Source organism: Myotis nattereri (assembly GCF_964212035.1).
Source record: "Myotis nattereri genome assembly, chromosome: 15".
In the NCBI taxonomy this organism is placed as follows: domain Eukaryota; kingdom Metazoa; phylum Chordata; class Mammalia; order Chiroptera; family Vespertilionidae; genus Myotis; species Myotis nattereri.
Window position 1 is genome coordinate 5,793,513 of NC_138090.1, and position 15,125 is coordinate 5,808,637.

At 48.3% G+C, this 15,125-nt stretch overlaps 1 protein-coding gene across 2 annotated transcripts in view; it reads left to right on the plus strand.

The window, feature by feature from the left end:
- LPCAT2 (lysophosphatidylcholine acyltransferase 2) overlaps window positions 1-15,125 on the plus strand; it is a gene marked incomplete at its 5' end in the record, with an annotated part of 51,929 nt that overhangs the window by 17,372 nt on the left and 19,432 nt on the right. For both annotated transcript variants that reach the window (XM_081107849.1, XM_081107848.1), the window contains 3 exons: window positions 7,168-7,250; window positions 7,611-7,736; window positions 10,149-10,302. In XM_081107849.1, coding sequence (XP_080963975.1) covers window positions 7,168-7,250; window positions 7,611-7,736; window positions 10,149-10,302 — 363 coding nt within the window. The remainder of the gene's footprint in view (window positions 1-7,167; window positions 7,251-7,610; window positions 7,737-10,148; window positions 10,303-15,125) is intronic.

Consider the following 15,125-nt stretch of genomic DNA (forward strand, 5'->3'; position numbering starts at 1 on the left):
GTTGGATCAGGAAACACCTCTAACTTCTGGGAACCTCCAAGGTATAACCAGCCTGGCTGGCCAGATGCGCACCCCCCATTTCTACGTCTGCATTCCTTTCAACGCCGACCTCTGCCAAGTTGAATGTTAACCCTTCACGTCCCAACCTCAGGAGCCACAGAGGCCGGGAGCCCCACAGCTCCTTGAGGAGTAGTGGGCTCTGGGAGCCTGAGAGGTGCTGCATGGATCGTGGGAGAGGCACACGGTCTGGAGCCCAGGGAGAGCCTGAGGCAATTGTATCTGGGAGGCGGCCCGTATCATCATTCACAGGACAGTCTTTGGGTTGGAGTTGTGGTGGCAGACGGGAGTGGGGGAGTAATGAGATCATTCTGAAAATCTGACCACATTTTTTAGATTCCAGGTTGTTCCCAGAAGTATTCTTAGTCCCTAGGAGTGATGTGGGATGGACCCCTGAATTCAGAATCTGCTTGGGTTTACGGATGCTTTCAGGTAGCCTGTGAAGGGAGAGGGTCAGATATATACCTACATATCTATACTAGACCTCCAGCAGGCCTAGCAACAGACGTGGAAATGCATTTAGGACTGCACTTTTTTATAGAGCCCATGTGTCAGTGGTCAAATTGTGTTACGACAGAGGTATGCACATTTCTCATTCTACTGCCCTGACCACTGTTACACATTTCCTTTCTGTCTCATGTCTGGCTTTCTCTCTCTTTTCTTTTCTCTCTTTCTTTCTTTCTGTCCATCCCTCCTCTCTCTTCCTCTCTCTCTTTGAGTTACAATATTTGCATTCTCCAGCCGGTTCATGGACCTGTTTGACCTGTTTGGACAGTATTTTCTAACAAAAAAAAAAAGAATATATTCTTTGTCCAACAACTTCACAAGTAAAAACGGCTTTCGACCATTAGAAATACCTGAGTCAGCAGGGATTTGGTGTATGAGGATTGTGGTGCAAGGCACAAAGACGGGGAACCTACGGATTTCTGATTTAGAATTCTCGTTTTAGTTATATGTATTTTAGATCTGCGATGCCTTTCACCCAGGGGACCCCTAACAGCTATATGACTGGGTATTTTTATTCCCCAACGTTTAGCTGTAACTGAGCACCCCCACACCCTGGCTCAGGGCTCTCCGGGCCGGGCCTGGTCTCGGAGGTGCCAGCTGGCGCTGCCCCACACGGAGCTTCGTTAGAAGTCTCGGCTCACTTAGCTGGGCCGGTTCCAGTTGTCTTGGCTGTTCAGAGGCACACTTCTCTCTTTCCCGTTCCTTTAAGATGGATGGGGATCCTACGTATTATTTTTGACAGGCGTTTTTAGAGCTTCTTAACTACCCATCAGGTAAACCTAATTCAGGATGTATCTATCCCTCAAGAAGAGGACATTCGCCGAGCCTGTGTGACTCAGTGGTTGAGCATCAACCCAGGAGCCAAGAGGCCACCGGATTTCATTTCAGTGCCGTCAGGAGCCACCAGAATGTGGCCGAGCAAATTACTTAAACCTCTCCCGGCTGTGTGCTCCCTGGTAAAATGGGAGCAACAGGTATTTTATAGGGTCGTTAGGACTTCATAAGGGTTACTTATGCGCTGGCACATGGCTGGGGTTCGGGGAGCATCCACTTTATTTCCCTGAGCACGTAGATTGCTCCTTTCTAAAAGGAAGCAGCAGGTGCTGTTCACAAGCACCTTCCTCATGTTGCATTTTCTCTTGGAAACGTGGAGAGAAGAATCGCCGAGGAACCAGCACCGCCCATTTGTGAGGACGGATTCCCTAAGGTTGTTTTCTGCTCCTCGGAAAAGGACACGTTTGTGTGAAATCCTCATTCATCCATCTCTCTCCTCTCGTCTCGTCTAGTAATCATCAACTTGGGAGGGAGGAATGTGCCGGGTGTGGCCAGGAAGCAGTGAGTGAACCGGTTCTGCGAGGACTGAGTGTTCATAGAAGGCCTGGCTGCGGGTGGCAGGTGGGGGCCGTGAATTACAGGCCGAGCAGTTGGACAACATCTGGTGCAGCCTAAGGCCCAGGCGGAGGTGGGAGGCCCCGGGACCAAAGGCGCGACCAGAGGTGTTGGTGTGGGAATACGTCCGCCAGCCTCCTTCCCTGGGACAGGCGGTGCCTTCAGCAGGGTGGCCTCGGAGGGAAGGGAGCCGCGGAGTCTGGCCCAGGTGAATGGAAAGGGAATTCACGTTCCCAGGGCTGTCATAGGGATGGAGGGACTCCCCTCTCCCGCCCGGGTGCCCTAACTGGGTCTGTGAAATAACCTGGCATCAGGTAGGTTACCAGGGGGAAAGGTGTGCACATTTATTCATTCTTTAATATGTGCACAAGGCGTCACAGGGAATAAAAAACGGAATACCTGAGAACAGTGGTGGGATTTTTGAGAGCTCATCTTCCATCTGCATAGACGAAGGGGAGGGAGGAGGCAGGCCACGAAGGGGAGAGCAGTTGGCTTTTAGGAAAGGCAGATGGGCCCTCGGAAGCATAGATGAGAGATGGGCGAGTGTGTGATGGAGTCAGCCCGGGGGTGACGCTGACCTCTAGTCTCCCCTCCTCTGAGGGGGGCGAGGCTCCCTGTCCGATGAATCTTTGCAGGAGGGGATTTGTGACAGTTGACTTCTTATTGGGGGATCTGTCTTTCGGGGTGGGGGGGGGCAGTGCAGAGGAAGCCTCGCCCCTATCTGTGCTGCTTTTCCAGTGGCCTCAGCTGCAGAGAATCAACTCGCCCAAGTGGCATATGTTGGGGTGGCCTCACGGTCGTCCCTCTGAAGTGGAAAGTGAAATGCCTTCGCAGCGAAACGCGGACTTGCAACCCGAGAAGCAGAGCCTGCGTTGAAACAGTGAGATGCGAGGGCAGCAGATCAGAGCGGGCCGGGCCGGGAAGGGGCTGCCGGCAGCAGGGACATGCCGTCCAAGCTACGCAACCCGATCCTCGCCCATCACGTGGACACGAAGGAAATAGACTCGGGCCTGGGACAGCATGCTTGGGCCCACCTCCAACCACAAAGGGAGAGCTTCAGCAAAAGGAAAACGGACCGGGAATGCTTTTCCTACTTCTAGGCAGGATGGCCACCTCGGGAACATAACTGTTTTCAAGCAGCTGTGAGGACCCCGTGGAAGTTGACGTGGATTTGTCGTAGCCTCAACCCATAAGGTTTTTCTGGTTTTTAAAAATATGTTTTTATTGATTTCAGAGGGAAAGAGGGAGAGAGGGATAGAAACATCAATGATGAGAGAGCATCATGGATCGGCTGCCTCCTGCACGCACCCTACTTGGGATGGAGCCCGCAACCCAGGCGTGTGCCCCGATGGGGAATCGAACCGTGACCTCCTGGTTCACAGGTTGACGCTCAACCACTGAGCCACACCTGCCGGGCATAAGGGTTTTCTTTAGCCTCCCTCAGGGGTCTCTATAGGAGTGATAGGGAGGGATCAGGAGACAGGTGACCACGGATGTGTGACTGGCACCGTGGGTGTGGCAGTGAGAGAGCCTCGGTGGGAGAGAGGCCACATGGACGTGTCTGACTCCCTAAGACCGGGGCCACCAGGCAGACAGAGGCTGCAGGAGGGGCAGATAAAGAGGGACGAGCTGGTCCTGAGAGTGACTGGGAGGCGCTCATGCTCCAGGCAGGACCCGGTTACGGAAGAAGTAAACACTCCTAGGCCACGAGGGAAAACTCTGGCCGGAGAGCTTGTCCGAGGAGGAGATAGATGCGAGTCACAGGTTCACGTCCACGGCTGGAATAGAGCTGAGGAGGATCTCTGTGGCCCGGTGAAGAGGCTGTAAAGTCCAGATGGCAGATGGGCCATCAGCATGGCTACGGGGAGGTGACGAGAGAAGGTGAAGGTGAAAGGCAGACGTGGGGTCAGGAAGCCGCGGGGGTATTTAGACGCGTCTCAGGGGACAGTGATGGATCATAGCCTTTTGGGTGCATCTTCCTTCCCAAGGAGAGGGTGTGTTCACGCGGTGAGCCGCGTGCAAAATGGGAGTGTGAGCTAGAGGGCAAGGTCTAGGCCGAGGAGAGGCGACTTTTAATTAGAATTTCCATTGAGTTGCTTCTCAGGAGGCCTGCGGCCCATGAGGGTCACATCTAGACTTTTCATTACTTTTTGCTCTCCGTGGATAAGTTTGATCCTCAAGCACAGAAGGCCACGTCCATATGAGAGTTACTAGAACTCATCTTATGGAAAATACTATCGGCAATCAAAGACCCAAAGCCACAGCTCATTGTATTGTGGTTGGTTCACAATGAAGCTGCCATTTATGTTTCCTGGGTTTCAGTATATGCTACAAACCAAGTATATTCTATGTCAGTGATCCTTTGACATAAAAGAAATGACACAAAACCAAGAACCATAGGGCAATATAAAACTTGAAATTATCATACTATTTTGTTAGAGGTTTTATGAACATTGATTTTGAAGCACTGTTTTCTCCCTTGGATTGCATTCTAAGCAAATAGTAGGGATTTTGACAGGAGCAGGCTGAAGGGAATTTTTAGAAATACTTGTTTGCAGACTTTGGTGCTCTGGATATATAAGTGATGTGGGGACCTCTGGTGGCTTAGTTTATTTTTCCATCTTAAGGAATAACTGGATACGAATCAGGAAGCTAGACACAGGAGTCCAGTCGGGAAGGATGTTGGAGATCACCTAGTCAAACCTTTCACTTCACAGGAGATGAGGTTAATAGAATGAACGAACGGAGTGAAATGACATGTAGCAGGTTATCCTGTCATTCCTGTCCACTTTAGCTGAGAAATTTCCCTTGCACCCAAGCTGTCCTCTGCACCCCACTCCCTCTGTTCATGGTCTCACCGCCTCTTGCAGGTTGATGCCTGGGGTTCCCCCTGCTCTTAGCTTCTTCCTCTTTGGCGTATCCGTTCCCTTCCACCGGAGGCACTGCTCAGACACTCCGACCTGCTCATGCCACTCCCTTGCTCAAACTCCTTCTCCGAGTCCCCATTGCCCACAGGCTTCTCGTCATGACACTCAAGATGTGAAAACACGTCTGCGTGAGTCCAGAAGAGGCGCTCGTCACACAGACCTTTCTTTCTTTTTTTTTAAAAAAAAATATATTTTATTGATTTTTTACAGAGAGGAAGGGAGAGAGACAGAGAGTTAGAAACATAGATGAGAGAGAAACATCGATCAGCTGCCTCCTGCACATCCCCCACTGGGGATATGCCCGCAACCCAGGCACATGCCCTTGACCGGAATCGAACCTGGGACCTTCCAGTCCACAGGCCGATGCTCTATCCACTGAGCCAAACCGGTTTCGGCAGACCTTTCTTTTTATTCCCAACGGTGGCCCTGCCACGTGCGTGTGGCTTTAGCTCTATTGTTTAACCTCTTCTAGCCACATCCTTCCATCCAGTGGAAATGGTGGAACGTGCCTCAAGGAATTGTTAAGAGAGTTCATGGTCTAAAGACTCCAATAGAAAGTTCTCAGCGCATAGTAGGTGCTTAATGGAGGGGCTTAGCTCATTGTCATACATTTCTGCCCCAGAACAGGGAGAGCTCCTAGAGGGCAGGGACCTCACTGCCATGTCTTCAGGGCGTCCGTGTGCGGCCTGGCGCGCGGTAGAGGCCTAAGCGATATTTATTGAATGGAAGTGAGCCGTGGAACCTTGGGCCGGTCATTGGCTCTTTGTGGGTCCCAGTTCCTTATGACTGAAATTGGGAGGCTCAGTGACATGAAATAATGCATGTAAAGCACCTAGCACGGTCCCTGGTGCATAGGTATAATTCTGTTGGTGAACTCATGCTTATCCTTTAAAAGCCGAGGTCCACCACCAATCAGCTCTCCGTGAAGCCCGTTTGAAGGCTTTCCCCTGCCCACTCCGGGCCAAATTCCTCGTTTCCTATCGCTCACCCTCCTACTCTAGGAAAGATGGTTTCATGGGGAAAACAAGGGTCTTAGAATCGGACCGACCTTGGCCTGAGTCCTGGCCATGCAACCTGTTTTACTTTCAATAAGTTAGTGAAGCTTTTCAGCACCGTCTGAAATTGGGGGTCAGGGTCGTGATCCTGAGCATGCGCTGTGTCGGCCTAGCCTATAAAAATTTGTTTTCTGTAGAACTCGAATAGGGTCCTGTTGGTCTTGCCTGATGTGTCATAGGTGCTCAAAATATATGTTGTGATGTAAGTACGGCACCAAAACCTTGCTGACGTCAGAACACGATTCATAAACACAAGGACAGTACCAGTGAGGCATTACAGAATGTCAGGGATAGAAAAAGGTACATTTAAATGGCCATAAAGCAAAACAGGGTGTTAAGGAAATGCTAGAAAGCCAATAGTAAGGATTTTAAAAAAGCAGATGAAATGACAAAACGTGAAGTTCCATCCATTGATGAAAATATGGCCCTTAGAGGAATGGATGGAGAAGATAAACCATAAAAGACAAAATCATCATCATCATAACCTTCTCACGCAAAGGGGAGGGACTGGTAGAAATTGCGGGTCTGAGAAGACCTTAGTAGCTACAGCTCTCCGTCTCCCAGAATTCCAGACATGGGCTCATTTCATCCTCACCACGGCCAGGGAAGTAGGCGATCAGAGCCTGCCTTATGGAATCGAGGGGACCGTTCAGAAAAGGTAAAGGAGGTGCTGGTTAATACACAGGGAGACGCAGAGCTCCTGACCCAAGCTCTGGGTTCCTGCCACCACGTCATGTTACTGATGCGCTCGAAAGGCAGGGTTCATAGGATGATAGGTAATTTATACATTAACTAGAGGCCCGGTGCACGAAATTCGTGCACAGGTAGAATCTCTAGGCCTGACTGGCGATCAGGGCCGATCTGTGGGGTGACCGGTGGGGTGACTGGGGGGCCCCCGCTGGCACCCACCTTGGCCCACCTGGTGCTGCCTGCTCCCGGCTTCGCCCCCTGCTACCGCCGCTGGTCGCCTCCCTCTGCAGGGCGACCTGCAGGGCGATCGGGGGGTCCCTACTGGCACCCGCCTTGGCTGGCCTGGGGCCTGCAGGCTGGAGGAAGTTCCTGCGTTGAGCATCTGCCCCCGATGGTCAGTGCACATCATAGTGACCAGTTGTTCTGCCGGTCATTCCACCGTTGGGTCAATTTGCATATTAGGCTTTTATTATATAGGATATCATTGGCATTTGATGTCGGAGCCCTGCCAGTTGTTATAAAAAGGTGTGTTTATCTTTCAGTTTATGCCTGTTCAAGCACCAAGTGACGAAGAAAAAAGAGATCCTGTCCTATTTGCTGGTAGAGTCCGGAATTTGATGGCAGAGTGAGTCTCTATGTGTGATTATAATCAGTAGATAGTTTGAACAGAATAGTTTTAAGGATTTGGGTGTTTTCTTCCTAACATCCTCATCCCCCAATTTATTTTGGTAAGTCACATCATGTGCTTTCCACAAAATAACCACTTTCCATGCAGACGTAAGATTACCCACCTCGACCTTGGGGCCATAGTAAGTCTGAACAAGTAGAGAAACTTGCCTCTTTGGCAGTAAAAAGCCAAAGCTACTGTTTCAAACGTGGGGGTTACTTTCCCATTCAGTGCTGTTGGTTGACCCATTCAGGCCTAATGGAAAGTCGTTACCTGTTTGAAAACACTGCCTGTCCCTCTGCCTTTGAATGCTTTCAGAGCTCTGGAAATCCCCGTGACCGATCACACCTATGAAGACTGCAGGCTGATGATCTCGGCCGGGCAGCTCACCCTGCCTATGGAAGCCGGGCTGGTGGAATTTACTAAAATCAGCCGGAAATTGAAGTAAGCCTATTTTAAAATGACTACGTCTTCGTAACAGTGTCCAAAAGAGATCTGAGTTCCTGTGTGTTTATTTTCTCTGGTTTTATGAATGCTTGGCTCTGGTGTTTGTCTTTTTTTGTTTTTAGTATGTTTTATTGGTGAGAGAGAGAGAGAGAGAGAGAGAGAGAGAGAGAGAGAGAGAGAGTGAAACATCGATCAGCTGCCTCCTGCACGCCCCCCACTCCGGATCGAGACTGCAACCTGGGTATGTGCCCTGACCGGGAGTCGAACTGGAGGGCTTTTGGTGCACGGGGCAACATTTAACCAACCAACCAGCCAGGACTCAGCTCTGGTGTTTATTAGGGAAGCCAACCTTATGCATTTATCTCCCCTTTAGTTATATATAAAATATTTTTTATTGGTTTCAGAAAGAGGAAGGCAGAGGGAGAAAGAGAGAGAAACATCAATGATGAGAGAGAATCATGGATCGGCTGCCTCCTGCATGCCCCACACTGGGGATGGAGCCCACAACCTGGCATTTTCCCTGAATGGGAATCAAACATGACCTTTTGGTTCATAGGTCGGTGTTCATCCACTGAACCATGCCAGCTGGGCTCCCCTTTAGTTCATCCAGTTTTCTTTTTTTTTAAGAACAGTTATCTCAAAACTATATGTGCTGGTCACAGGAGACCAGGCGATAGTGTGGCTGTGGACAGCTCTGCCTCCCACCTCAGAAAGGGCTGAGTGGTTGAGTGTTTAGTCCATCCTGTTACCTTTGTACCAAAGAGGACAGCATAAGTAGATGATACAGGCCTGGAGTGGCCAGAATTTCTCTTTCAAAATAAGAATTGACCCATAGAGTAGAAATTCTGACCATCACTAAAATGTTTATCACTAAAATGTCTTTTTCTTCTGGGTACGTCATTTTTTCTAAAAAGGTAAAAACACCCCTTCCTGCTTTTATGATCCAGTTTGAACCATTTAGAAACATTCCTTTTGGATGATGTGGTACGAAAGGTGTAGCCCTCCTGCCCCCCGTCTTCTGGTATTCAGCTCATTCCGCTTTTAGCCCCACTGGGGACTCACAGAATGTATGGCTGTCATGGAGCTTGGCACGTCCCTGAAAGGGAGCTGCAGAGCCCATCACTGTATTGAAAATACAGTATCTTCAGTATTTAAGAAATCATATTTTGATAACTGATAGAGCAAATACTATCTATGTTTTTTAGCTAACCAAATGTTTTGATGTTACGTTCACAATTTGATAAATTTAGATAGTCACTGAAATCGGGTACAGACGAAGTAGGTGTTCAGTCAACTGTTTATCAGATAAAGAAAGGATGTGATGGATCCAGTATATAAGAAACTAAACTTTGGGTGGTGAGAATACAACACTATATATATATGATATATTATAGAAATGTACACTTGAACCTTATATAACCTTATTAACCAAGGTCACCCAAATACATTTAATAAAAGAAGAAAGGACTTGATGTAAGTTACAGTGTATTTTCCAGTGTCTATCACCCTAGTTATTATTTTTCATAACTAGGTTTGGAGGAAGTGGGTCTGGTCTAATGACTCTCCGTAGCCCAACATTTTGTGAAATGTGATTTTTTTCAGGCAGAAAGCTCCTTGAAAGAAAAAGCTGTATTTTTTAACCACTCAGGCAGTTCTGTTGACTTACTGAGTAATGTTTAGATTTAAGTGTGATTTCTTATTTTCTTCTCATGAGTCATGTATTATTCTGCCACACTGCTCTTCTCGGTTACTGTTCTTCCCCTTAGGTATTTGGGGGAAATTACAGTCACACTAATATCCTTTAAAAGAATCAGAAGCCTGGACACATGTTCAGTTTGTACTTTTATTTTTTTTTAAATATATTTTATTGATTTTTTACAGAGAGGAAGGGAGAGAGTTAGAAACATCAATGAGAGAGAAACATCGATCAGCTTCCTCCTGCACATCTCCCACTGGGGATATGCTCGCAACCCAGGAACATGCCCTTGACCGGAATCGAACCCGGGACCCTTCAGTCCGTAGGCCGATGCTCTATCCACTGAGCCAAACCGGTTTCGGCTCAGTTTGTACTTTTAAACACACATTTTATTCTGTGCCAGTTTAACACTTACAGTGTTTCCCCTAACAAGTGACTCGCCACTGTTCATAAAAATCTCCTGTGGGTTGGGAATTGCTGATACCATGTTTATTTGATTTTATTTTATTGTGGATTATCTCACTAGCTTCTTTTTTATTTTAATTTAAATTCTTTATTGTTTAAAGTATTACATACGTCTCCTTTTGCCCCCATTGACCTCTCTCTGGTTGTCCCCCCCCCCCGACCCCGCCTGCACATGCCCTCACCCCCTTACTGTCCGTGTCCATGGGCTGTGCTGACATGCATCCATGTATTTCTAATTCTCCCTCTAGACTGGATTGGGATGGCATCCGCAAGCACTTGGATGAATATGCGGCTATTGCGAGCTCGTCCAAAGGGGGAAGAATTGGAATCGAAGAGTTTGCGGAGTATTTGAAGCTGCCTGTTTCCGACGTGCTGAGACAGCTGTTCGCACTCTTTGACAGGGTATGTTGAAACGCAGTCTCTGACATGCAGACGTGCCATGCTCCCGGAGAGCATGCATCAATAGCTCAGGCAAGAAAAACTTGTTAGGTCAGGGTTAGACCCAGCAGGGCTGAGCCCGAGGTTTAATTGCATGGTTTTGTTTTCTAAATCCTAATAATAACAATGCATGTGCATGTGTTTTGTAACAGGGATGGTAGTGTCTGTATTTGAAACACCAGGCCAGGTATAAATACCATGATCCTATCATCATGTTTGTCATATAGAATTGGGCAGGGTTATGTAACTGGCAAGAATTTTAAAATCTCTTATCAAAACTCATACATCGATGACCTGGTGGTGCTATTGTATTCTGAAGGTTTCTGGATCCCCCCCCCTCCCCAAATATGTGAAAATCAAATTGATTTTATTTTCTAAAATAACATTTTATAACAAAGGTTTCAATGAATGCTTGGCCATTTGCCATAATATTGGGGACACGGTGTTCTGCTTATGAATATGTAAGTACGTGAAGTTAGACACCTGAATTGTCAAAAAGTTTCCTTAGAAAAGTGTATCAAGTCCTCTATTTTTTAATTTGTTTTTAGTACGAAAAATTCACCCTTTGGGTTAAGGTTGTATAAGTTCTAACAAATGCATAGAGGCATGTAATACCAGCGCGTTCAAGATACACAACAGTTAACAAAAATATTACCTTGTAGCTATTCTTTTGTAGCCAAGCCCTGTCCTGACCTTTAACCCCTGACAACAGAACCTACCCTTTCGAGCCTGGCTTCTCTGACTTAGCCTAATGCGTTTGAGATTCAGCCAGGTTGTTGTATGTATCAGCAATCTGTTTCCTTTAATTGCTGAATAGTATTCCATTGCGTGGACTACGGACGTACCAGGCTTGGTTTACCCATTTCTCAGCGGAGGAATATTTGGTTTGTTTCTAATTTGGGGCAGTTGCGAATACCACTGCTCTAAGCATTCAGGCATACGTTTTTGTGCAAATGTAGGTTTTCCTTTCATTTGGGTAAATACTAAGGACTGTGATCTCTTTATTTTCTCTTGCCTGAGAAGGACTTCATTTGGCATTCATCCCTGAAGAGTATTTTTGTTGCGTAAAGAATGCTGAGCTGATAGTTCCTTTCTTTCACCGACTCATTAGCGATGCCCATGATTTCACTGCCTAACTGGTTGTTCATCACGTTTTGGCTTTCCTCCCCAAGCCTCCTGCTGTGGCGTTTTGCCCAGAGGTAGTTTGCCTTCTGCATTCTGATCAGAGTTTCTAGTTTTAATCAGAAGGCAAGATAGACTTAACCAGGCTCATTCCATCTTGTCTTGGCACCAGAAGTCCCAGTTCTCTAGTAACCACTGGGGAAAAAGGTATTTTGCAAAGAAATTATAGCTGGGTGGCAGAAACCAGGACAGGGCTTTTAGTCCTTTTTTCCCAGGCCCCCTAAGCTTCCTAATGACTGTCCTCTGTGATGTCATAGACGAACTGTTCTTTAATATCGTGAGGTCAGGCTACCTCCTTCTATAGGCCGTGCCCGGGGCCTCTCTTCTGGGCTTGCTTGCATCACACAAGTAATCTTTCCTTGTCCATGAAACGTCCAGTCTTCATTACAATTTATAATAGAACTACTCCACCACAGCTCTATGGTATGATCAAGATTTAGGGGGAAGGACCAGGCAGTGTGGCTCAGTGGTTGAGCGTCGACCTATAAACCAGGAGGTCATGGTTCCATTCCCAGTCAGGGCACATGCCCGGGTTGTGCGCTCGATCTCCCAGCATGGGGCGTGCAGGAGGCAGCCGATCCATGATTCTCTCTCATGATGGATGTTTCTATCTCTCTTTCCCTCTCCCTTTCTCTCTGAAATCAAGAAAAGTATGTTTGTTAAAAAAAAGAGTTAGGGGAAAGGAGAAGAAAACAGTTGGCTCTCGCTGCGCAGGCTGGGAAAACAGGAACCTTACACTCACACTATGACTGGTCCTGAGAGATTTATATAGAATGGCTCTAGAAAACATGCACGTACTTTTAAGTAGCGTTGCTATAAATAGGACAGGAAGGAAGATGGCAGGGACGTACCAGTCAGGACAGGCGGTGGGGGAGTGGGAAGTGACAGGACATGGGAACCGAAAGGGAAGTGTAGGCTTTGTGCTCCCCAGGATTTCTCATCAAAAGTAAAAATCATGTCTATGGAGGTTGCCCTCGCTTTCGGGTGTCATACTGTCATCACTGGCGGTGACGGGGTTGCTGGGATGGCAGTTCTGTCTTTGGATGACGGATGACACCTGCCACCAGCCCCACTGTTGCTGTAGCACTGCCACGTATGGGCAGATTTGGGAGAGGGAAGGGAGGGTGAGCTGAGGATTAAAGTAATCCCCAGTTGGCGAGGTTGACTCCCTCTGACCTTGAGGATCCAGGCGGCCCTGGGAGTTAGGAGACGGTGAGCCTTGAGAGCCAATGTGGTCGATCACATTTCTGTGTCAATTGGCTCCCATACCAGTTATAACTGTGACTTTTTTCTTCACTTCTTTGCATGCTGTGACTTGACTTTAGATACAGACCTGGTCTGTACAGCACTTGTCCTTTGATGTCCAATGCACTGGAAGGTAGAGAAAATAAGCCGGGGAGTGACTAGCTAATACATCTGACCGTCTTTTCTTTCCTCCTTTCTTTCCCTTTTCCCCTCCGTCTGTCTGTCCGTCTCCCCCTTTTTGTTGGTGACATGCCTGCACCTCGGAGCCTGTGCAGAGTCGCTCTGTGTTGAGAAGCTGAGCCGTGTCATTGCCGCCCCGCCCTGTCCCCATGCCCCCTGCCACGCCAGGCTTGTGTTCTCAGCCTCTACCAGCGATTTCGCTGGGGACCGTTCGATGGGAGCGACAAGGAAGTCCAGTGACTTCATAGTTTGTTTCTCTCCCGGTGGCTTATCTTGCTAAACTCCATGCTTAATGAGGGGTGCGGCGAGGGGGAGGGAGGGCGGGAAAGAGAAGGGTGGGGTGTTCCTGTCGCCCTCCTGATGCCGTACTGTGTGCAGCCGCTCCGGTCAGCCACTCCCTTCTTCTTTCCCACTTTATCCTCCATTTCCCCTTATTTTCCTCCCTTAATTAATCTTTTTTTTAAAAAAAAAATTATTATTTTTTTAATCCTCACCCAAAGAGTGAGGATATTTTTTCCATTGATTTTCAGAGAGTGTGGAAAGGATGGGGAGTGGGGGAGAGAGAGAAACATCGGTGTGTTAAGAGACATATCAACCGGTTGCCTCTCCCCAGCTAGAGGTGAAGGGTTGAACCTGCAATCAAGGTACGTGCCCTTGACCAGGAATCGAACCCGAGACCCTTTGGTCCACAGGCCGATGCTCTTAACCGCTGAGCCAAACCGGCCAGGGCTCCTCTCTTAATCTTTTCCCAAGTCTCATGTAGTTGTGGTTGGAGTTTTGGGGACGGAGGACAGACCTGAATATCCCTCCATATCCCCTTACGTTCTTGGCTAGCCTACAAAAACATCACACTAGCCTTTGTCTCCATGTGTCCTAAAAGATATGCTGTGTGTTGAGCTCCTTTGGACATCCTGCCCTGTTCTTCGAGACGCTCAGGTATTTGATGGCAGGGGGCGTCCCAGAGAAAGATGGCGTTCATGACTCCAGGCACGGCCGCGTCACGGCTTTGGGCTCCTCCCCTTCGGAGGGTCCCATGTCTTTGAGAAAAGACCCTTTTCATCTGTAGGTTTAGTTTAGCTTCTTTATCTTCATAAATGTATCCTGAACTCCCTGGGTCCTAAGATAATGTGGGATCCGTCAAATGTCCAGGGGATTCGAGCTGAGGGCCGAAACAATCGTTTAACGCCGTGTCTTCTCAACACTTCTTGTATTCATATCTCAGTGAATGGGAGTCATTTTTACGGCGATAACAGTGTCCTGGGACGCCCATCACAGCGTCATCGCTCACTTTGTCCTCCTCCGTCACAGTTACTGAGGAAGCTGTGCGGTGCCTGTGAACACTGTTGCATTTACCTGCGAGACAGTCCTCAGGTGTTTCCGTAGGCAGCGCATCTCCGTTGCTAGCTGGACACTCTGCCCCTGACCTCTTGCAAGTAGCCTTACCTGCAAGCTTAAACCTGCCCCGTCCTGTCTCCTCTACGCTACACGTCATGGTGCACCCTGCTCAGTGTCCCAGCCGATATTCATCCCCATCGCAGTGCGTATCCTCCCTGGTGACAAAGCTGTATTTCAGGGACTGGCAACTTTAAAAGAGCCAGATAGTAAATACATTTTTAAAAATATATATTTTTTTATTGATTTCAGAGAGGAAGGGAAAGAGAGAGAGAAACATTCATGATGAGGGAGAATCACTGATCATCTGCCTCCTGCTCGCCCCCCTACGGGGAATGGAGCCTGCAACCCCAGCATGTGCCCTGACCGGGAATCGAACCTGGGACCCTTCAGTCTGCAGGCTGACGCTCTATCCACTGAGCCAAGCCAGCGAGGGCAGTAAATACTTTTTGACGTTGTAGGGTATAGGGTCCCAAACTTTCAGAACAACTTGCACAGTTGACTAGGCATTCAGCTTGCCACTCAGACCGATTTCTCTGTTCATTTCCAACCATGTGAGCCATGTCAGTGCCCGTCCCGACTCGGCATGAGCAGCATAGCTGCATATCACACAGCCCTGCCTTCCCTAGCAGGAATGGACAAGCAAGGATGCTTGTTATCCACTGGCACCCATGACTTCACACTTGAACTAGGACCAAGAACAGGGCAGACAGGAAGAGCTCGGGGTAAAGAAAGGCATTCATTCCACATCATGGGAAGCCGTGATCCAAGGTCTACAGGAGTTTACA